Source organism: Biomphalaria glabrata, chromosome 16 (assembly GCF_947242115.1).
Source record: "Biomphalaria glabrata chromosome 16, xgBioGlab47.1, whole genome shotgun sequence".
Lineage (NCBI taxonomy): Eukaryota > Metazoa > Mollusca > Gastropoda > Planorbidae > Biomphalaria > Biomphalaria glabrata.
The window spans coordinates 27,233,051-27,258,209 of NC_074726.1; the positions used below are offsets into that span (position 1 = coordinate 27,233,051).

General features: G+C 34.1%; 1 protein-coding gene across 2 annotated transcripts in view; it reads right to left on the reverse strand.

Moving 5' to 3' along the window:
- Positions 1-25,159, reverse strand: part of LOC106074210 (kalirin-like) — a 213,023-nt gene that overhangs the window by 156,857 nt on the left and 31,007 nt on the right. For both annotated transcript variants that reach the window (XM_056014173.1, XM_056014172.1), the window contains exons 15-37: positions 24,838-25,029; positions 24,009-24,178; positions 23,746-23,804; positions 22,897-23,012; positions 22,105-22,266; positions 21,254-21,412; positions 20,153-20,272; positions 19,549-19,740; positions 19,148-19,303; positions 18,256-18,367; positions 17,033-17,148; positions 16,734-16,856; positions 16,134-16,319; positions 15,219-15,334; positions 14,044-14,110; positions 13,647-13,756; positions 12,835-12,904; positions 12,657-12,746; positions 11,678-11,812; positions 10,676-10,936; positions 10,164-10,265; positions 9,265-9,416; positions 6,451-6,577 (exon numbers count right to left, since the gene is read on the reverse strand). In XM_056014173.1, the coding sequence (XP_055870148.1) occupies positions 6,451-6,577; positions 9,265-9,416; positions 10,164-10,265; positions 10,676-10,936; positions 11,678-11,812; positions 12,657-12,746; positions 12,835-12,904; positions 13,647-13,756; positions 14,044-14,110; positions 15,219-15,334; positions 16,134-16,319; positions 16,734-16,856; positions 17,033-17,148; positions 18,256-18,367; positions 19,148-19,303; positions 19,549-19,740; positions 20,153-20,272; positions 21,254-21,412; positions 22,105-22,266; positions 22,897-23,012; positions 23,746-23,804; positions 24,009-24,178; positions 24,838-25,029 (3,093 nt within the window). The remainder of the gene's footprint in view (positions 1-6,450; positions 6,578-9,264; positions 9,417-10,163; positions 10,266-10,675; positions 10,937-11,677; positions 11,813-12,656; positions 12,747-12,834; positions 12,905-13,646; positions 13,757-14,043; positions 14,111-15,218; positions 15,335-16,133; positions 16,320-16,733; positions 16,857-17,032; positions 17,149-18,255; positions 18,368-19,147; positions 19,304-19,548; positions 19,741-20,152; positions 20,273-21,253; positions 21,413-22,104; positions 22,267-22,896; positions 23,013-23,745; positions 23,805-24,008; positions 24,179-24,837; positions 25,030-25,159) is intronic.

A 25,159-nucleotide genomic window follows, 5' to 3' on the forward strand; every position in this document is an offset into this window, starting at 1 on the left:
GCAACGAGTGCACCTTAGCAACACTGCACAGACTTCACGCAACGAGTGCACCTTAGCAACACTGCACAGACCTCACGCAACGAGTGCACCTTAGCAACACTGCACAGACTTCACGCAACGAGTGCACCTTAGCAACACTACACAGACTTCACGCAACGAGTGCACCTTAGCAACACTGCACAGACTTCACGCAACGAGTGCACCTTAGCAACACTGCTCAGACTTCATGCAATGATTGCACCTTAGCAACACTGCACAGACTTCACGCAACGAGTGCACCTTAGCAACACTGCACAGACTTCACGCAACGAGTGCACCTTAGCAACACTGCACAGACTTCACGCAACGAGTGCACCTTAGCAACACTGCACAGACTTCGCGCAACGAGTGCACCTTAGCAACACTGCACAGACCTCACGCAACGAGTGCACCTTAGCAACACTGCACAGACGTCACGTAATGATTACAACTTTGCAACACTGCAGACTTCACGCAACGAGTGCACCTTAGCAACACTGCACAGACGTCACGTAATGATTACAACTTTGCAACACTGCAGACTTCATGCAATGAGTGCACCTTAGCAATACTGCACAGACTTCACGTAATTAGTGCATGGCATTTACATCATGGACTGTCGCTCAGTGGCCAGGCTATAAGAGATGAGTGCTTACATTGTAATACCCACTTCCTAAAACATCCCATTTCCTAGATCTTAGCAGAGAATCCAGTCTGATGACCCATATAATAGATAGAGCAGCACTAATCCTGCTATTACTCAAACAGGAACAAGAAAGAGAAGAGAAAAAAAAAGGTAAGAGCGATCTTCAAGTAAGTGAATGATGCAGCAGTAGTTTCAAAGAAAAAAAAAAACAAACTCTGCCACTAAACTTTTTCGTCGAAATGCAGAATGAAAAAAAAAAAAACCACCAGGTTGGGAGAGGAGGGGCGATGGACCACCTTTTGGAACCCAGAGACACTCATGTTTGTTAAACAAATCTTACTTGCATCATTACATTTCAATGTCTCACTGGAGAGATCTCGAAACTGGGAGTCTCACAAGTCAGTCAAGACACACAACTACAGATAAGAGAGAAGGAGGGAGAGAGAGAAAATGGAGCGAGCCATAGACTATACCTAGATTGAAGTAAAGTGCATGGGAAATATAATATTGAGCCAATGCCAAGGTCAATAGTGCCAAGCCAAAAGACAAGTTTGTTTTTTTTTGTTTTTTGGCAGATCTCAATTTTAAATAATTAAAAGTTAACAAAGCGAAAGTAGAATTTGGATTTTTTTTTTTTGGGGGGACACAAAACAACGCTGCTACACACAGGCCTCCAGGTCTCTTTTTCAAATGGAACAAATACCCAGAATAACTAAGCTCGTGTCTGCTGGTATAAGAAAAGCTGGTCTATCGCCTACAACTCAACAACTTAGACTAATACCCTAGTGCAGCACTGCTCCCATAATGATGTGATAGAAAGAGAATACTGGACTCCACAGCCATCTTCAGATAAATAGAAAGTGAGAAGAAAGAGCTTCTTTCGGCTGAATATGTCATAGACCGAGAGATAGATCAGGGTGTGGTAGGCAGATGTTTTCTATCCTATTTTCCTCATTATACCTCTATATGTTGACTTACAAATGGCCACACTAAGGTGTTATACAACAACAGAAGACGGGCCATGAACATATTTTCATTTTGCCCATTATTTCTAACGTAACGTTTATCAACAGTTCTAGTTTTTTATTACAAATAAAATTATGCATTCGGTACCAATGTATTGTATTTGGCATTCTGGGACTGAATCGCTATAAGACAAGACAGTGTCAAGTGTCCATATTTCTAGCCCAGCCCACAATGCAATGTGGTGGTCAAAGAGTGACCAGGAGCAGTGTCAACGTACGTGCTATCTCGTAGCCTCTCCAGTTTGTTTACCTCACCCTCTCTGCCAGCCCACAGATGTAAACACCCTAGAGGTCAACGCACCTCCACCAGAAGAGAGCGCTGTGACCTGGGGAGAGTGAAGAGGCCTGCGAGTGTACGACTGTCATAATTGGCAACCGGTTGGCTGGTCGCGTGCTTTGCGATTCGGCGTATTGATACGATGCGCTGAGGTTTAAAGCCTGCTGTCGTATATCTTAGTTACCCTGCAGAAAGTAATGGCCTTGTTATGGAATTTCTTTTATTAGAAGGACCACCATCAAGGTACAAATCATTTTTTTCTGGACTGTAAAAAGGGCGAAGTCTAAACTTTCTTATCTTATAAAATACAGACGTTACTTTAATAAAAAAAAAAACATGATTACGTCCTATGCGTGTCCCTAGGTCAGTCTAGTCATGCATGTTAATCAATGACTTAAACTCTGCCATGTCGTTGGTTTTCCCGGCTTACTCAGGCAACCCATTCCATTGACTAATAGCACTAAGGAAGAAAGAATATTTGTACAAATTTGTACTGGCATATGTAACAATAAATGTGCCTCTATCTCTGTGTCGTTCACATGTTTTAAAAGTACATATCTATCTACTGTTGGTCTACAAACGTATTCAACAATGTTTCATTCTAATGAATTTTAGATTTTAGATTTCAATTAACAATTCATGATAATTACAAGTTTATCTAAAAAATGGATTACTGAAGGAATAAGAAAGATTTGATGAAGTGGTTGGTGTGCTTAGCAATAAGAAAAATTCTGAATTAGAATAAGAACTGTTAATTAAGTCATGAAATACGAAGTAAGTAATTATGTTCTTTTTTGAAGTAGCGTCTGTAATTTATAAGAACTGCGCCTTTATGGCTCGAGTTATGGCTTAATCACAGGCAAACTAGACACCCGCTTAGGGCCTACAATTAGTAGCACAGGACTAAAAAAAAAATTATTAGAAAATAAAATTGCGAAACTTAGATCTCAAACCTTGTAGAGCACTATGACTCTGTGTGTTCTACTACAGAAATTGCGATATAAAATTTCAGTTACTTGTAGATTTAGATTTAGACACAGGAAGGTTTTTAATAAATTGCGTAATTTTTTAAATTTCATTTAGGACCACCAAATTCACCTCGCCTAGGGCCTACAAATAACCCAAACCCGGCCCTGATCGAGCATTCAATAAAGTTGGGTCAGTTGAGCCACAACACTTCCATACAGAGACCTAGAAATAGATCTGGATAGATGTTTGCGGCCACTGCCCAAAGACATTTCTTATCAACAATGGAACTAGGAAATCCCCCCAAACAACTGCGCCTGTTGCTACTTTATAGCTCTACTTGCAGCTCCCAGACAGCGTCAAAAGCCGGAGAGGTACATCTAGATATATACAGAGAGAGTGTGTGGGAGAAGGGTTCAAGTGGGCAGCCTTTACTTTCAGATCAAAGATGAGATTCTATCAGGAGCTGGAGTTGAGTGATGCTAATAGTCTCTCTCAAAACAATGCAACAAAACAAAGAGAGAGGAGGAAGAAGAAAACAGAAGAGCCTCGCTAATCCTAAATACATGTCTCTTCATTTTTAATAGAGTCCACGTTGGTATTTATATTGTTTTATTGACAATGACAAGCTGTGAGATTGAGAGATGGAGAGAAGGGGGGGGGGGAGACGGATATTTAAGGAAATGATAACTTATTTTAAACTTATTTAACAGTTCTACCCCCAAGACACTTAGCAAACAAGAAATTATTTTTTGTGTGTAAGTTTCATGTTTTCTAACATGAATATTTCATCACATAATAGTAGCAACCTCTGCGGCCTTGCAGCTTTACCCATAACACGAGAAAGGCTTCCGGTAGTTAACCCTGATGAAAAAAAATCAAGGTTTGGCGACCTTAAGGCAGCACACAGTGCTACACCCTGGCAGTGCCGCTGATCCCATACTGTATGGCCACTTGGCTGTTCCTTTGGATACATCAGCTGCATGGAGAGAGGGGAACCTGCTGTGTGGGCGACATGGTTCTGACCAGAGCAAATCCCAGGCATTCACTTCATACTGAAGGAGGCCATACAGTAGAGTATACCTACAGCTTCATTCCTTCGGAGAAATATCCTGTTCTTATTCATGAGCCTCCATGAAATGTGCGCCTAGTCATGAGTATATATATATATATATATACAATGAGTATAATATAAACTTAAATTAATTACATTTTCAAAAGGCTCAGATAATAAGAATAAAAAAAAGAAGCCTTTTTTTTTTATTTCTCTGCAGGATGCTACAACAGAGCAGCCAGCTTAATTGCAATCGAATAATTAGACTTAAACAAAATTAACACTCTTCTGAATACAATATTAGACTCACTCAAAGACAAAAGATTCACATGTTAGAAGAATAAAATCATTATTAATACTTAAGAGAAAAAACAACTGAAACACAAAAATGATTCTTTAAGGCCCAAAACTTGGCAGACATTTCTAAGTACACTAACAGGTTGACTAAACTGCACCAAATAGAAAAACATATTTAGGCTAGTTTAAAATGTCTCAGCTTCTCGGTAAATTTAACGAGAGTTGGTATGTAAGTGTGTGCATATTTCTGTGTAATTGCTACACATATTGGACCAAGAACTATTAGGTAAGTAAACTGAATGTGAAGTGCACACAATTGGTGGACTGGGAAATTGTACCCTCATTTTCAAACATTAATCAATTTAAAAAAACAAATTAAGCATCCATTTGTGCATGCAACAAAAAGAAATTGTGCATTTATTTACTGACACTTAGTGATAAAAGAAGCTGATTGGTTCGTGCCTGCTACGTCTGCTGTTTGGCAAGGGGAGTAGATCAAGAATTTTTTTCTAGAAAGAAAATGTTGTTTGCTTTAGATTTAAGAACACTCTCATGAGAATAAATTTAGAAATCCTGTGTCCTGGTCTGCTGATTAAATAACAATGATTTAGCAAAGGCCAATCACATTTACTTTGTATTTCACATAAACGTTTGAAAGAAAATGCTGCTAGCTAAAGGTTTAAGAATGCCAGAATAGTACTATATTTAGCAGCCATTGTGTTGCAGTCTGTTATCATAGTTACATTATCAATGTCAGTTAAATTCACACTTTATTTCACATCAATCTGAGAAAACAAAAACTGCATTTTTGTCCAAAAGATAAAAGAAGAGAAATATAAAGTAGCCAACTAAATGGCAAGGTGAGTGATTTAAATTCATAGGCCTAACAGTAGAACATGTACAAATAGACTTAATTTTTTTTCAAATAAAAATGATATCTTACTGTATCATATTACAGCTGTAAAACTCTTTGTAAGAAACTAAAAAACTATCAGACGAAAAGTAACAATTCACAGTTTATTCTGGGTTTTTTTTTCTTCTTCTTTAACTTCATTTTTTAAAATTAGCTATGACTATTACATAGACCTCCTGAAGACCCGAAGTCTTCCATTATTTTCCACTCAGTTTCTGTAACTAATGTTGGGTATTACATAGACCTCCTGAAGACCCGAAGTCTTCCATTATTTTCCACTCAGTTTCTGTAACTAATGTTGAGTATTACATAGACCTCCTGAACACCCTAAGTCTTCCATTATTTTCCACTCAGTTTCTGTAACTAATGTTGAGTATTACATAGACCTCCTGAACACCCTAAGTCTTCCATTATTTTCCACTCAGTTTCTGTAACTAATGTAGAGTATTACATAGACCTCCTGAACACCCTAAGTCTTCCATTATTTTCCACTCAGTTTCTGTAACTAATGTTGAGGACATTGTTTACATTGATGCCAAGTAGCAGTTAGAAAATGAGGGAAGAATGTACAAAAGTTTGTTCGTGTGTCTCCAAAGTATTTAAGAATATGAAATGTTTGTCCTAGGGAAAGGATGTATACAATTTCTTTAAAATCTACAAAATGTATAAAAGTCATTCACCTTTGCTGAGAATTAAAGGCACACATAGTTAAGAAATTAGATTCAGTGTCGCCAAAATAGATCAGATTTATTTTCATGCCTTGGAGGTATATGCAGTTGAGCGTTTATAAGAGAACAAACCACTATAAAAACAAGAGATCAACTTGTTATAACTCTAGATTATAATCTCAAGCTAAGCTATTACTATGGACAATATTGAAGTGAACAAAAAAATACTCTGCCAAGATTGATTGAACTTTTGTCCTTTCTTTATGAAATAGAATATGAATAATGATAAAAAAAAACGAATATATTCTTTTTCAAAAGTGGAAAAAGAAGACAACTCTTGCTGTTCCAATCGGGTCATAACTTATTACTATTTAAACAGTTAAAGACAAAAGAATATTAATTCAACTGAATGCCTTGTCAATTGGAAAGACTAAGAACACGTAGGCTCCTCAGATCAACTGTTTTAAACTGGTATTATCGGGGCAGGATTAAGTGAAGTTTTCTAGAAACTTGGCCTATTAGTATTGTCTGTATGGTCAAGTTCAGTGTGATGTGTGATTGCTGGGTCCTAAACAGTATCTCTTACCTTGTTGGCATGCCCTCCACTGCCAGTGCTGTCATTGGTGCCAGTGGTGGCGTTGGAGGTAATGGACATCAGGGAGCCACGTCTCTCTAATGCAGATAATCCCTCGACACCTTCCCCTTCCATTTCTCTGCAATAACAACAAAGAAGATAAGATTGATTAAAAGATAAGATTGACAGAATGATAAGATTGAATGACAAGATTGATTGAAAGATAAGATTGACAGAATGAAAAGATTGAATAAGATTGATTTAAAGATGAGATTGAGTGAATAAGATTGAATGATAAGACTGATAAAATGATAAGATTGATTGAAAGATAAGATTCACAGAATAATAAGATTGAAAGAATAATATAATTGATGGAATGAGCTATAAAATTAATTGTTTTGACAAAAAAAAAAAACACTTTCTGCTTATTTTTCTCGCTTACAGAACTCAGCTTATAATGAAATATTCTTTTTTGTTCAGTTTTGTTTTTAGTAGTTTCAACTTTAATGATTCTCTATTAGGTATTGGAGTTCCTTGCGATCATCTCCCTTTCAAGATCCACTATCTTTCAAAGATCAGATCCAACAAAATGTGAAAACCTTGTTTGTAATTCTAATCTATACATGCATAAATCTTGTTGCAGAGTCTATCCAATATTGTGGACCAAGACTAAAGGAGATAATCTAAACAATTGTGTAGAGTCTGTCTCCGTCCAACGATGTGGGCTAACACAAACAACAGAAACAAAAATAAAAAAAAGATCATTCTTCTAGTCCATTCTTTTTGTTTATTTTTATTTCTGCTATTCATGTTTGTACTCTGGTACCAGGACACTTGCAAGGGCACATTCCAATCATCTTCCTGAAAAGTGATGCCTAGATCATGGGAAGGAAGTTGATGTTGCCACTGTTGGACTGTTACAAGAGAAAGATAATGCTGGAAAATGCTGTCATCATGAGCTTTTGTTGTTCTTACTTGTATTTGGTTTGGAAAAATTTGTTTCTAAGTCAAGGTTCTTATGAGTCGAGGTCATTCAGACAAGTCAAAATCTAATTCACTTGCCACAATGACCATAGGTTTAAAAACTTTCTTCAACATAATGAAATCAAAGACAAATATTAGAATGTTTTATGAGTTCTGGTGCATCAGAGAAGAACCCATTGCATTGGCTCAAGTAATTGTGACCCATGAACAAAAGGATGTGATCATCTCGTTAATGGGTATCCTTCGTTCTGGCCACAGGATAAGGTCGTTTCCCGGATCAAAGTTTCATAAAAGGGATTTATCTCGAACCTTTTTGGACATCTCATCGAGGTGCACCAGAGAAGCCACTTATTCATTATATCTTATTATCATGTTAGAATTCTAATACATAAGTCATCTGATATAATGATACATACATGAAAGAAAGAATGACAGTGATAAATGATGGCAAATCAACGAATACAACTTTCTAATATATCAAGTGAACCAGACAATACCATGAACAGAAAGACATTGAACAATAAAGCAAAAATTGATATAATTTCAATAACATCTGAGCAGCGCAGCAATGTAATAAAATACTTAGTTGTGGCATAGAAAATAAAAATTCAATTATTTAACAATCACTTAAATGTTAACTAGGACATCAATCGCTTGTTTTTTTAATAAAGTAATTGTATCATGTTAAAAATATACCATATAGATTTTTGTTCTGATTTATACAAGATTGTAAAAAACGGAAACTAAAACTCTATGGCCATATAACAAGCTCTTCAGGGCTTGCAAAGACCTTCCTTCAGGGAACAGTACCAGGAAAAAGAAGAAGAGGCAGACAGAGAAAGTGATTGGAAGAGAACATAAAAGAATGGACCATTGAAAGAGATTCTATCCAAGGCAAAAGACAGAAAGGAATGGAGAAAGACAGTTGACAAATCTTGTGTGGTGCCCCAACTGTCCAACAGACTAAGGGAAAGGTGAAGTTGATAGTCCATATCATGGTGAAATATATATCATCAAAGTTTTACTTATTGTTTACAAGCTAATTTGTTTCAAAATAATGATATAGTATTTGTTATTTGAAACTTGACAGGTCATGTCGTGCCCCTGCAGATGCCATTTCACCCATTTATCCCTATATTTTTATTTTAGATACTAAAATCTATGATACATTTAAAATTATAGAATAACAATAGCAGCTTGAATATGGAAGGACTCTTGGCTCATAAACCAAACATTCTAAATTTGAATCATGGTAGACATATTTTCTACAACTAAAAAAATAATGTGACATTTTGGGGGAAAAGGCTAGCCACATAATACGGCTCATAAAAATAGCCTTTTTTCTTTGATCTATAATCATACTTTTATTTGCTGATCTATACAATTTTTTGTCTCATTGCTTTCTTGTTGCTTGCAAGGCTAATCAAGGCTATTGTTTAAAAAGTAGGCTCTAATCTTTGCTGGTATCCTTGAGTTTTCCTTACAAGTTTTCTTTCTTTTTTTTTTGGTTTCAGTCTAATTGTTGCTACAATGGACAGTAATATATTTTTGTAAAGAAAAAAAAAATATTTCCATGGAAAAAATAACTTATTGGAAATTCAACAATCTGTATGACAGTAAGAAAACAGACAAATTAGTGTGCTGTTTCAATTATAAAACACTACATCTTTGTTTCAAACTGTATTAACCATGAGTATCTCAGAGTGATTTGTAGGAATTAACAAAATTTTTTCAAGGAAGGAAACAGTATTAACCATGAGTATCTGAGAGCGACTTGTAGGAATTAACAAACTTTTTTCAAGGAAGGAAACAAGAGTGAGAAATAAGAACTGGTCTACGTACCGACTAACTCTGCTGGTGTTGAAAAGTTTGGGTGGTGGTTTAAACATTGTCGCCTGTTTGTCTTTCAAGGCATCATTCAAATACATAACTCTTTCCTGTATGAGCTCCCTCAGTTTCTTCACCCACTGCTGCTTGGTATCTAATGAGGAGGCCTGGGAATGGGAGGTAATCAATAGTATTATTTCACTTAAACACTCATTTCAACAAACATCTTTAAGTAATTTTTGAGCGTCTGCTCATAAGTATTAAAACTTAGAGGCAAAATATTCCATATATAATACATCAATAACAATAATATGGTTTTAAACTTGAAAACAAAACAGATACATCCTCATTTAAAATTTGCATACTCTGTCCAGAGGCCCTAACAAGACACTAGGCCCAAAACAGACCTATAGAAAAATAAATTACGTGAAGAGCTATCTGGTCTCAATACTATGTTTGTTTAAAATGTTTTACATGTTTCGGATGTTCCTTCAGAGTTGAAGATAGTTTACTTTCTAGTCCAAACCTCCCGCAGGATGACGGGGGATGGGAGCGGGCAGGGTTTCAACCCAGGACCATCGATAAATCTGAACGGCAGTCCAGCGTGCAAACCGCACGACCAGGCAGCCATCCACTGCGCAGTTCATCTAAGATTTGGACTACTTATCTGAACCCTACAACATAATAATGAGCAGAGCACGTAGACGAAAAAACAAGAGTTGTACAACCAGTTTTAATTTTTGTGTCACGACATATATAGGTTGTTAAAAGAGTTCACAAACAATGGTGAAGAAGGCTGTAGTGAACCACTAAGAAACTGCAGACATTATTTACTGTTGTTCTATTTGGACAACCAAATAAATGACCAAAGTGTAGGCTGATGTTACATCCTGGTCATGTTGGCTTCAACTTACTTTCAATATAATTCTGTAATCTGAAATAGGAGCTCTACCAGTCCACAAAGCAAATTTGGTTTCATCTCCTTCTATATGTTCTGTTACATTAATTTCTGAGATCTGAAATATACAAAAGTCATTTGAGGAAATGTTCCTTACTAAGCTGTACACAATAGTTTCCTTGGTGCTAATCTTTAGATTCATGATGTTTATTTTATTATATAATAAATTTGTATTGATAACTAGTATCTGGGTTTTGCAATGCTAAGAAATCTATAACAGTTATAACAGTATAGCAAGATAGTCAATACATAGCAGATATTATTTCAATGAACTGATTTTAAAAAAAAATGAAATAGCAAAGATAAATTAAATTCTAAAAACTTAATTGAGACTGAAAATACATCTATATACTTTTGCAATATCTGAACTATAAATTTGAAAATGAAACCTGCTTTACCATAAGTTTAAATTGGAAAATGAAACCTGCTTTACCATAAGTTTAAATTGGAAAATGAAACCTGCTTTACCATAAGTTTAAATTTGAAAATATATTTTGATTTCCCATTGCTATCTTTGACTTCCTTCGAGAACACCAGGCAGACGTCAAACAAAAACAAGTGTCTGTCACGACCTTTCTTGATGAGCTGTTTGGGGTCCCACACTGTGAAGTTGTCCTGGAGTAACACCTCCCCATAAGCCTGAAGGGAGTCTTCCAAGCCTTCCAACATACTGAGATGCATGGCATCATTAGCTTTCTTGGGAACATTCATCATCACCTCCAGTGCTTCCTAATAGACAAAAAAGTAATGTTTATTTTAGTTCACAAAATAAAACTAAAATCTAAAAAAAACAGTGTTCTAAGAATTTATACTAGTATTTTAGTAACACCTTGCAGTAAATATTGTAGTGATTTATTTCTACTTGTGGTTGTATTTGATATAGTAAATGAGTTTCCTTACGTATTTAACAATGATGTCAACTATAAATTGGAAAAAGAAATATTTTTTTAAACAGTGAGCCTTAACTCTTTCTTTCCTAATTTATGATACCATCATTGATTTGGCCCCATTAAACTAAATTACTTTTTGGTTTTATAAACGTGTATTTGTGTTATGTAAAAAGAGCATCTCATAATTCTATACCAAAAGTAACGTTTTCTGATTACAAATAAAAATGTTATTGAAGTTTAATCATAACAGGGTAGAATGTACACATGCGAAAAAAGAACTATTCTGTCAGAACATAAAAAATAATTACAGGGATAAAGAGTTAACTGATGTTGCTTTAACATATAAGGTGTAATATTACATAGAACTATATAAAGAACACATTGGAAGTCCATCAAAGAGATGGCTGTGAACTTTCCAATTAGAAAATGCTAATATAGAAAGTCAAATTGTTTTTCACTATTTTTCTATTTAGTTTGACTTTATAAGCTTATTATATACATTACTATTACAGATAAATGATAGTTCAAGATAAAAAGTCCTTCAGTACTACTGACAAAAGCAGATGAGGTGAAAACTGACCTTTATTTCCCCTGTATGCTCCTCACAGCAGGTTAAGAGATCCTTCAGTAGAAGCTGATACTTTGTGATTCTCTGGACTGGCTTGATAAGATAGGATGCAATACGTTCATCCAACATGGCCTTACGTTGCATTTCCTGAAAAGGTCATACGTAGCATTTTATTTCATCAGAACAAACTTTCAATTAATACAAATAGAACAGTCTCTAAAACAGATCCATCATTATTACACTTGTATCAACTATTCAAAACCTAATCACTTGATCAAAATGTCAAGCTCATTTTTTTTTTTTTTAACAGATCAATTGTGTCATTACTTTCGGTATTGGAAATCACAAAGTGTATAAAATATTTCTGATTTGCTTGTCATCAAATGTGACTACCTTGGTATAATAATTTTAAAATGTTTTCGATGGAATTGATCTGTCCTGGTAAAGGGTCTGTGTTTGTCTTTGAAGGTTAGCCTGTTTGAGGGCTTTTATAACTGGTGAGTGTGGTATTGAGAAGACCTTATCCGGAGATGTTTCCGAATAGTATGCCCATGGTACAGGGTACAGATCAGTCTTAAACAGATAAGTCACTACTTTTTAGTGAGCTCTACAGATGGCAGATCATGTTAACCCTTAAATAACCAAGCCGATTGCCCAGCTGTTAGCTTACAGAGGTGGTGCACATTTTAATGACTCTTAAAAGCTTAATCTATTTTTTATGATTGCTCAGCAACACCCAAAAAATCAAAATGAAGAAGCCAAAAGTGAAATATTTTCAGCTTTTCAGAAGTTTCAATCATAATACTGTATGAAGATATCAATAGGAAAAAAAAATATAAACTTTAAAAAATAAACATAAGTGCACAAACTAGAATAAACTGAACAAAAATTGATTTACTGCTGTAGCAAAGGTATTTGGCAAAGATAATTTTCTTCGAAAATATCTCTTAATTTATTATAGACTTTGCTTCCATAAAAAGCAAATTGTTACCTCAAAGAATGTCCCTGCTTGTTCCACTAATAAAGCATTTGAGTCTGGTTTATTTTTACAATATGTCACATATATAGAGAACTTCTCAGCCTGGAGAAAAATACAAATCATGAAACCATTGTGTAAGGTTGAAATCTTTAGAAATCTGATCATTTGTTCCAAGCTAAAATCAACTTACCCATGTCACAAAACAATGTCCAACATCCTCTGGTATTGTTTCATACTTCTCTAGTTCTTTGAGAAACACACTGAAACGGATAACAAAGATGTAAAACATGCATTTTATTCTTGAATTATTTTATTCTTTACTTATACTTGATTGTACAAGTCAAAATCAAAGGCAGATGGAGAGTTAGCAGGGCATGAAATTTTAGATTTATTTCATAATGTGCAGTAGCAGAAGTCAAATTCTAAAACAAACAATCTGTTCTTTAAACTAAGAGTTTTACTTCGAATGTTTTTAAATTGATCTTTAAACAAAAATGTTCATTGATTTTTAAACAACATAATTTGATTTGTTTTATTCAATAAGGATTTTTACTTGGACATTTGTTGATCAGCTGAGGCATGTGAGTGATACCATGTAAAGATTAGTTGAACCAAATGAATTGGACAAAATTGTTTATTTTAAATAAAAAAAGACTTTTTCATATGAAAAGACTTTATAATTTTTTGTATCACTATTTGTTAATGCACTTGACAAGTGTATAAAATGAGAGTTAACAAAATAATAGTAATGACTCAAGACACCATGGTTCACTTACTTCTGTAAAAGTTATGAAAGCAGCTAAATGCAGATTTTTCGTACAAAAAAAAAGCATAATAATGTTTTTTAAACAGTTGTATGGGTTTTAGAGCTCTTAAATGAAAAATATTAGAAATGTTTACATGCTAAATGAAAAAAATAAATGTATATCTCATCTACTTTGTACCTGACGAGATTTAAAAGCAATAAAAACAAAGATAATAAAGATGTTAAAAACAACTAACTCTTTGTGGAATTCATAGATCTCATCCATGTTACTGAACACAATATGCTCCTTGCCATGTATGCCAGATGGAACATTGGCATTCGGATCTGACATTGGCTTCATGTAATACTGAAAAAAAGATAAAGAGATATTCATTTAACATTCTACTTTACGGGTGAGTATTTCAGTTTGTATAAGACGTGTTTAGATCTCAATACTCATTGGAACAGTGGTAAAGAAAGCCTACTGTTTAAAAACCTTTGCCTTTACCAGGATTCACACCAGTTACCTTAAGATTACCTTAACTTTTAATATAAATACCTTTTAAAAAACTCTACAGAGCTGCAGAATCTTTAAACAGTACAAGCTTAACTAGAATAAATGGGCAGTCAACAAACTAGATAGCAAGCACTTACATATATACAAGTCTCTAAGTCTTTCACGTAAGTTCTTTCAGTCTGTAATAGCTCAGCCATTATAAATCTACACAAAAAAAAATATTTTTAATTTAACATCACTATCACAATATGATAAAACTATATACAAATTTAAATTTGGAACATAACTCCCCTCATGGATTGGATTCTAGCATTTTTTGTCGGATCAACACTCTCTTTGTCGATGCTTTCAAAGTCAATTTTTTTTCATTGTATTTTCTCCCTAATGTATTTAATTGCTAAAACGTAATCTCAATAGTTTCACTTTGTTAAACATCCAGATTTTTTCCTATTTCAACATGTTTTGACTCAAATTTTCTTAATTTTTTTAGGGTGCTTTCTCAATGGTAGCAACATTAACAAACAAGCACTATTGATTTGAATTAAATGATTTTTTTTTAGAGTAAATAAGGATAAACATCACAAAAATAAATTTGGATCATAAAATAATTTCTAGATCTGTTACAAAGTAACATGTTCACACTAGATGAGTTATCTTTAGTTTTTAGAATCTTGAACTGAAATAATGTTGGATTCCATACAAATTAATATCCATTATATAAAAAGAGCATTAATTTCCCTATAATTCTCTACCAGATATAATATAACAATCAAAAAGGTTATAGCAGTGCACAAGGGAATAGGTCAAGTGAATAATTCTGTCAGAACATGGACAATAATTATGAAATGAAAGAGTTCAATTAAAATCTACAAATAACACTTTCTTCAAATAAACACTCAATGAGGTATGCTCAAACAAACTTTCTGAAAGTAGTTTAAATTTTTAAACTTCCAATAGAAATACAATTATGATGCACTAGTGATGGCTGTCTGGGAGTGATTGGTATGCACCCTGGACTGCCATTGAACAGTCACAATGGTCCTGGGTTTGAACCCTGCCTGCTGCCATGCAGGAGGTTTGGGCTAAAATGTAATTATCTTCAAATCTGAAGGAACATCCAAAAATTGTAACACAAAATAAATTAGCTGAGAAATTTAGAATTAATTTTGTTTTTAAATAAACATTTTAACAGGAACAAATTTCTTGACATTAGTCTGGGGGGGAAAAACTGTTTAAATTGATTATACCTAGTTATAATATAAAAACACTCAAACACAAGGGAGAATGCTAACAGTAAAAGAAGTTGACTTACTCTCTCCTCCTGGCAGACTTTCTCTTTTCTTCTGTGATTTCTTTAGCAGTTCCTGTGTGTTCCAACTTCTCCTCTATAGATGAATCACTTTGCCTCTGTTCATCTTTCTCACTTTGCTTTTGAAAGAAGGAAACAAATATTGTATTCATCATTCAACATAAAACTATTTTATAGGTTTCTCAGTAACTTTCTTTCACTAAGAAATAATCTGTCCGTCTGCATGGTGTAATCCTCATAAGTAAAAAAGCATTCTCAATTTTTATGACACAGATGCCCAATAAATTTGAACTTCAAAACAATCTGCTCAGTAATGTCTGTGAAATAGGAATGGGTATAGATTTCTTTTTACATTATTTATGTCTGAGAACAGAAACACTTTTATATAAGTTTATCATCAGAATTGTCATTATTATTGTTATTTTTGTCTTTTAATTCAGGTTACCTGAGTCTGATGGGAAAACCAAAGACTTTGCAGATTTTAAGTTCCTAATTAACTTGCACCACTGGATTAGCACATAAATATGCATTGGGGGTAATTAACTTATTTTTAAAGGAATATTTGTAAAATAAGATATTCTCTAAAAAGAAATAATTTCTACTTTATTTTAAACAAATTTTATTTTCATAAAATAAAATATGTGTCTCTAAAAATTCTTTATTAACATAAAGAAAGTCTTTAACAAGTTATTTCTAAATTAAGAATGTACTTTATATCAAATTTTATTTTTATCAAATGAAATATGTGCCTCTAAAATTTCTTCATTTAGATAAAAGAAATATTTCTAAATTGACAATGTACTTTTGCTTACTTAAAGCTTTCGGCTCATGCTAAAATGCCTAAGGAGAAGATTTGAACTCTTCAGAATCAATACCAACTCCCATTCTATTTGAATAACTATTGACTGTGTTTCTCACCTCCTGAGTGTTGACGCCCAACTTGGCCTGCAGCTGTACCCTGTACTTCTCCATGCGAGATGAGAAGAGCTTGTAGCGCTTGTCCACCATAGAGCACCACTCCATGATGCTAGTGGCATGGATGTTGCCCTTGGTAACAAAGTCATCTGCCAACTGCAGAAGCAGCTTGACATTCTCTTTGGTTTCCTGGAAATGATGGAAGCAAGAATAATTATTATTATATTAACTTTTTTGTTTTAAATTGACCTAATCACTGGGGATGGCTGATAGACAAGTTTTTAAGTTGTTATTTTTTAAAACTAATACTCAAGACCTAAGATACACACACAAAAAGGAACAGAGGATGCAATAGGGCTCATTCATATTTATAATGTTATTAATGACATAAAAAACATCTTAAGTATTATTTAGTTTACTAATCAAGATAGAGTGAACTTGCCACCAAATCATAACAGTATGTTGCAGCAAGTGACGGCAGTTTGTCAAAGTGCAGGCATTTGATAAAGCATTCAATGGCAAACTATCATTTTGTCAATACTAAACCATGATCTGATACATTTTTTCCAAAATTATTTGAAAAAAAAACTAAATAAATCTTACCTTTGCCCTGTTCCTAAACTCGAAATGTTCTTTCAGAAGGGCCTCAGTCTCGTTTTTATCAGACCCAAGGTTGGTGTGAGAAGCCAAATAGGCCTCACCATAGTCGTGTATCCACTCAAGAGCCTAAGAAAAAATAATGCAAGAAGGATTCAAAAGACAATGCTTCTACCTGGTTATGGCTTTGGTATCAAAACACTTAGTTAGTCCAATTTAGACCAATAACTAGACATTCAAAGTATGGTATGAATAAAAACTGCTACATTAAGTCTAAATAAGTAATTAAAGAAGCAAATAGTTACCTGCTTGGCACTCTGTTCAAAGAGAACAAACTGATGGCATTGTTCAAGTTTCCTTTTCTTAATGGTCCAGTATTCTAAGACAAGGTTTTCTTGTCCCAATAATTTGGTCAATGTGGCTGTGGAACAGATTTATTTTTTAAAAACTCATTCAATGAACATGTAAAAAAAAAAAGTAAAGTAAAGTTCCCCTTTCAGACCTTGAGATCTATGGGGCAGATGATGTAAAGGTCATCTGTTTCATTTGTTAAGCAGGATGTCGTGTGGCCAGCACTACAACCAACCAGCTTTACTTTTCCTTGACTAAGGCACCAATTACAGCTGGCTCGACTCAGGGGCACCCAAAGATCCCAAAATTAACTCTTTCTCTCCACAATTATTTTTTCACGTTTTGAAGGAATTCTTCATTTGCTCATTACTATTTCACTACCCCTGTTGTGATTGGGCTTCAATAGCTTTGTTGTTTGTTATCAGAAGATGTTGTATTTGGTATAGAATTAAAGGGAAACACATGCTCTCTTTATATAACACAAAGTCAAGTTTAAAAAATTAAACATTAATTTAATTTGATGAGGTCAAAATCAACGATGCTATCGTCGATTGGGAAAGAGTTAAAAATCCCAATCTTCACTAGGATTCGAACCTGGGACCCCAGTTCTGAAGCCAAGCACTTTATAACATGACTCTAGACATATAAAAATACACCTAAAAACTTGCTGCATACCATCAATTCTGTCAAGAATTGCTGGATCAAATATTTGATATCAACTTTATCAAATCTTAATAGAAAATTTCAAAAAGATGTTCTAAAAGCATTACAGTGAATTGTCAGGCCGAGTCAGTGAATTAGTTAACCCCCATATAAAGCTACTCTAGAGACTGAGAAAATACTCTATTTTTTAATTATATTTCAAATAGATTCAATGAATCTAAGATGGCCATGCTATGAATGATTGTTGTATCCTAGGTCAACATTAAAAATAAGAAATCATTTAGATAAACAATATTTTTGTTTTTAACTATGACACACTTAAACAAATGACTGGCACACAATAACAAAACAAACATGTTTGCCGCAATCTGATGTGGACTTGATACTTTTAGATACAAATGCTGTTTATATCTTAAACTAAAATGTGACATAACAATGAAATATTCGGTATTCTGTCATTTCAAACAAAGCTATTTGCTATCAAACAATACATCAAGTAGGACAAACATCTCACCTTTCACCCTTTGTTCAGGGCTTCTAAATTTCATATGCATACCCAGGAAATGTAAGTTTCTGGTCACATACTTGAGGAATGTTTCAGCAGTTCTTCTGGCTAGAGTGCAAGCCTAGAATAGTACAGCAAAGAGTAATAGGATAAACTTTGTTTGATCTTTTTATAAAATTTTAAACCTGTATTGAGATCGGACATAGGATATTTTCAGAACATCTGATGTATTGAGTAAAGACATTTGATACATTGAATGAGGGTGTGATATTCTGAGTGAGGAAATACTATGATATGACAAATGATGTGTTAAGAGATGACATCTATATATATTTAGATCATATGATTTATTGACATTGTGATAGGGAAAATGTATATTTTTTGGTGTTTTTAAGAAGTCTATTATTGAGTACTTTAAGTCATCAGTTCCAGTGGTATTGAAATGATTGCACAGTGACTTTTCTATCATCTGTATGTTAACTCTTTATATCTGTAATTATTTTCCATGTTCTGACATCATTTTTTTCATTTACACATTTGTACATTCTACTGTTATGATTAAACATCAATAACATTTTTGTTGGTAATCAGAAAACGTTACTTTTGGTATAGAATTATAGGAGAATGCATGCTTTTTTATATATAAAACAAATTCAAGTTTATAAGGCCAAAAATTAATTTAATTTAATGGGTCCAAATCAACGATGGTAACGTTAATTAGGAGAGAAAGAGTTAACTATCCAATGGAGACAAAATTACAAAGCGACACCAAAAATACACTGAAACAAGACCTTTGTGGAATCTAAAACTGGGACGTTAATTGTGAAGCCTAGTGCTCTCTTATATCCAGCTTGTGAGTCTGAGAAAATGTAGGCCCAAGAAACAAAAGTGTGAGACCAACCCTTAAAAAAGCTTCCTTCTGCTCATTGTGTTTGTTTATAAGCTGGACCAGGTATGCTGCTTTGGCCTGAGTGTTGGTGGTGCCAGCCTTCTCAGCGTTGCACCAGTCTTCATCACGCTTGTAGTCACGGTCCAGCGACTCCAGCACTGACCACACCTGGGCTCAGACAAATAAAGACATCCCTGAATCAATGTAACTAGTAAAACAAAGTCCTTTCTAGCGATAATGTATTGAAAATGGTAATGTATTGACTATGATAATCTATTGACTATGAAATGTATTGACTATGATAATGTATTGACTATGGTAATGTATTGACTATGAAATGTATTGACTATGACAATGTATTGAATATCTTTTAAACCAACAATAACATGGTTGAGTAAAGTAGATGTTCTCACCTGCTCAGCAGTTTTGTACCAGTTGGTGGACGCCATGACAAGCTTCTGTCTCTCCTCTGCATGGTACATCAGCTGTTGCCAGGCCAGGGTCACATTCTCAGCAATGGCCCTCACCAGCTCAGCATTGTAGTGCTGCTGCTGCAGCATTGCCTCTGCTCTCTGGGTGACAGTCACAACACTAAAATGGGTTTTCTGGAAACAAAGAGGAATAACTTAGTTCAATGACAACCATCTGGAGTTGTCCCAACCCATTGGTCTTTTTATTTTAGGGCTTAAGGTTCCAGTGATAGCAAGACACTATGCTGGATAAATAGCAAGCCTTGAAAGCCATAGCTAAATTTTAAAGCAAGGGGAAAAAGCATGTAATGTAAAACTCCATACAAAAAGTCAGAGATAGTGAATCACAGTTTAAGATTGTTAGAAAAAATATGTGAATTTATTTTTATGAGATGTAATTAAATAAGGACAATATACAATTAATTTTGTTTTAATGTATTAAATAATTTAACAGAATATCACTCTTACTTTGAATTTTTTTTTTTTTTTTTTAATATCATATTTTCTTACTACGTTGTGTGTTTGCTCCACCAAACCCATAACTTACTTCAATGGCAATCATAAATTGTTCATGTTCCTTCTTGAGCTGCTCTGCCTCCACTAGTGAGTTGGGACACATGAAACTATCAGTCAGCATAGACTCACCATTGCGCACCCATAATATGACCTGTACAGAAAGCAAAGAGCATGCCACAATAGAGGTATGTAAATATGTTCAACAAATAAATTCAGCTTAACATAAATCGTTCACAGTATAGAAAAAAGAAAATGAGAACATATGAAGTATTGGACAGACCTAGACAATACCAAGTTGTGAACAGAACAGAAATAAGCATTTTATTCTTTGAGCAAAAGTTCCTTTAAAAAATGTTTATTCATAATAGAAATTTATTTCCTTCAATCATTGTTGGACTATTGAGGAACCACACATGATCTATCGTCTTTTTTTTTTGGCCTTGACTAGAATTTCTTTATTTAGCAATGCATGAATAGGAATCAATTCTATTACAATGCAATGTTGTAAAACGTTTGTAAAACTTTGGAACTAATTGCTTTATTTTAAGGGGTGTGGTGGATGCTGAACTTTGCATTTAAAGTTGTGGTAGAGACTGGGACACTCTAGTAGGTAGGTAACTGATGTGCTGTTGAAAGCCAAGGTTATCACTGTGCTAATCTTAAGACACTAGTTCCATTGTGGCCACAGTAACAGGTGACTTTCTATTTTTGACAGCTGACCACTTTGTTTTTAAAAGAAACATACTCCACTGAGTTTCTGCAACTTCACTACACAAAATTCTAATTAATTTAGAGCAATTTTTTTGCATGTTTTGTGGGTGCTCATCACAAATATAGTGAAAATATGATGTTATTGGATCAATCAACCATTTAGTATAAATCTTGCTAAATTGATTTTTTTCAAATAAAGCCTAGAGGTTTATGAGACGTTTCTGTATAAAATAGTTAATGTGACTTTCTTCAATAAACCTCAAGTACCCATTGAAGTAAAGTAGACTGCTAAATCTGGCCTATAAGATAGTAGCTTATGAAAGAATTTAATCTTTAAGCCCCAATGTGGACATTTCACCCTGTACAGAGGAACCATAAAAACCTCATGAAATATATATATATATAACTATAACAATTCTACCTGTCTAGCCTCTATTTCAAAGTTGCGCAAATGAACACACTGCTGTAGCCTGAGTCTCTTCTGTTCTGCCAAACCTTCCAAGTCCACTTGCCTCTCATTCAGATATTCTAATAAAACACTAATTCTATTGGTAGCATCGTGATCATTCTCACTCATAACCTGAAATATAAAAACAAGTTTAGAAATCACAGCCATAAAGTAAGTCACTACACAGTTCTTTGGAAAATATGCTCACTCCTATTTTGCTTGTAAGTTGCAAAAAAAGACTTCAAAATGAAATAGATAACGAAAGTAATTGAGCTTAGTTAAAGTTCAAACTCTATATACAAGTAAACAAGTACTGATAGGAGGAGGGATGTACTGATAGGAGGAAGGACTTGTAATCATTTTTTTTTCAATACCAATAAAAAGGAATTGCTTCACTATAGTCTTTGTTATTTATGAAAATCTTGAAGTGCTTAGAAACAGGTACGCTCTTCATGGGTGGAAGGAAATTGTTGGTCAAAATTGAGAAGTCTGGAAATACCCCAAAACTGACAGCAAAGTTAATAGAGCTGAAAACAAGATAACAAGAATGTCATCCACATAATGGCCAAATTTTCTTTTAATAACGATCCAATCCAACCAGATCTGATTTTCTTTGAATTAAAGTAGGCATTGGTTGTTGCTCAAAGGATTTTCATAGTACTTGTTTGTATATTTCTAAACACTTTATATCCGTATTTTATTAGGTCGAGGACAATATAAAGAGTACTAGACATTAGGGTATTTCTTACACCTGACAGGAGCTCAGTAATATGATCAATGTTATTTTTTTCAATGTAAATAAAAATATGTCTAACAAGGCGTACCTGAGCTAACTCCTGGCCCCGTTGTATAACTTCATATGTACAGTTCTGGACATGCATAACACTTTCATTGTGTATTTGTAGCAACTGCTCAGCTTTACTGCCATCTGTCACCATCTCCATGTGCTGCAACTCTTCAGACAGAAGCTCCAGCTGGGAGGAAACCTGTATGCAAATAATAATGTCCTTTGGTCAAGTTCCAGTGTTCAACTGTGGTATGTTCACACACACATTTCTCCCTTCATGGTATATCAGTAAAACTTTAACTCCATTTTAAGGGCATATTAGTACCATTAAACTACAGTTAACTCTTGATAATGTGAAAGTTACCAAAAACATGAGATTACAAAGTTTAGCTATACTTCAAAGACTTTTTATGTGTCAAGAAAACTTTATTTTTTCTTTTTGGTATTCTAGAGTATAAAATAAAAAACAGTAATGATCTAGTGCAGCAGAAAAAGCAAGAAGGTTAATTAAAACATTTTTTCTTGGAAATTTTGTCCAAACTTTTTATAAACATGTAAATAAAATAAACTCATTAAAAAACAAAACTTAAAATAACAAGCAAATAATCTGTCTTATTATTAACAGAAAATAGTAGGAAACATGGATGCTTACTTTTTGTATTATTATTATTATTTATGGATATTATTGTTATTAAATGCTAAGGATCTACACTAAATGTACTTCAGTGTTAGTTTATGCTGTTTGTTTACAGTAAATCAAGTTAAGTTTCACTTAATGCTTATTTTCCTCTTATCTCTGTTGTATTACAATCAATGTACAATCTGTTACCTCCATGGCATCTCTTTCAAACACTTGCAACTGCAGACAAAGATCCAGTTTCATTTTCCTAGCAGCCCAGAGATCTTCTAGCTGACTACGACTTTCATTCAACTGACTGAGAACACCTGGGCATTGGGAAAATAAGCATTGATATTAAGTGTATTTAAAACAGTCAAACTTCCTGTAAATATCATGTAAGATCATTTAGTTTGGCAAGAAGAGGGAAGCAAGAGTAAACAATTTTTTTTTCTGTTTTGTGACGGGACTTGGAATTTTCAGATGTTCATTTAGAAATGAAGATCATTACATCCTAGCCTAAACCTCTTACAGGTTGGCAGTTGGGGTGGGGGGTCAGAGTTCAAATTTGAGAACATAGTGATGTCCTCCTGGATGGGGTGCAAACCACACAACTTCAAGCTTCCTACTTAAAGGAAAAGAATTAAAGCTTGCACCTTTCTGTAGCCTACAGTATATGAGAAGATGAGTACCAGCACAGTAATTAGAGACCCTTTTTACTTTCCCCATTAGGGATTAGATACCCCATCAATAATTTGTGTGGGTTGAGAATCTAAGCAGAAAGAATACAGACAACTGCTCAATGACTATCACTATGGGTTGAGGTCTTCTAACTTTAATGTTGACCTTGTTAAATCTTATAAGTAACATATAATGATATGGCAATGTTAAATATCAATAATTGATTAATTATCAATATCTATAATGTTATCTCTGTTATCCCATATCTTTTCCGTATGGACTCAGTATCTAGCAAGAAAACACCCAATGAATAACAGCCTAATTACATCTACTATAAAAGTTTTTTAAAAATTCTGACATGGTACAATGTGCCTTTCTTACCTTCTATATGCTTATAATCTGCACTATGGCCAGTCTTTTCCGTTTCCATTGAAATGATCCTAGAAGAGGAAAAAAATGTATCAAAAGTCATCAAGCATGTTCAAATGATATTAAGGAAATGAATATGAATTATTTTTATACTAATTTTTATGAACTCATATTCATACCGAAAACAAAATCTGTTGAAGACTGAAATACAAAACAAAAAACAGATTAAGCCCACAATAAGTGGCCTTTCGTTCAAAAAGTATAAGAAGGCCTACCTGAGTTGTTCCAGAAGTGTCTCCCCTTCCCCTACAGTGTTAATGGCTGCCTCCACTGTGGTCTCCCTCTGCTGATTGAACTGCGCTATCAACTGTTCAGCTCCTTCCACGCTGTCTGCCAACTCTGTACTCTGTAGTTCTGTGTGGAGGTCTTCAAGCCAATTGGTCAACTGAATAGGATAGTTAGACAAAAATGTACTTAAGGCATCAACAGCATGTTAAGGAATACAAATAAAAGTCCTCTTTCAGACCTTATTATGTAAAAGGCATGTATAGTGAGCTCAAGTTTACAAATATCCATGTAGAATCTCTATAACTAACTGCTTTTACTTCAGACCCCAGAGAGTCCACAAATATATACTAAAATTGAAACTCTTCACCAGAGCTCAGGGCTTTCATTTCAACAGTCCTGGTATGTTTTTTACAACTGTATTCATAATATAATTGAACTGACAAGTCTCCCAAGTAAAATGTTTCATTGGGTTAACTCTAGCTATATATAAACTGTGTACAAAAAAGTAATAAAAGCAATTTAAGCTATACAACTTATATTGGCATGAAATTAAAATTAACAACAAAACTAAGCATTGCCTTATTCACTTTATAAGGTATTCTACATAATACATCTATGAGAAGTTCAAAAACAACCATCAGAATTTGTTCTAAATTACTTCTTTTACAATTCACCTAGCTAATTTTTCAAAACTATCTTATAGTTTTAGGCTATTTTAAAACTTGTGAGCCCGAATTATTGTCTCCTGGATTACAAAGACATTAATATGATTAAACTGACTAAAAAAAGTCATATAAAGTAGAGTTTTAAAATTACTTCATGGACATGAGAGTAGAAAATGACAGTATTGTCCAGCACAGCCCTCCGCCTTTGGAGAGCGGTCAAGAAAGAATGCATCCGTTGCTCTAGCTCATGAGCCTCACTGTATATCTCGGTGGCATCACACTCCCCAGTTTGTGCCAGCTCATCAGCCGCAGCCAAGAGTTTCTCAGCATTAGTTATTGTGTTCTAGTAAAGAAGAATACATAAAAAAAAAACATTGAATAATTTTCCATAAAACAAATGTCAATACTTGTTTTGTTTTTTTCTTATTACTAAGCAGGGTTGGATAACACATATAATCAATGTACAATATAAT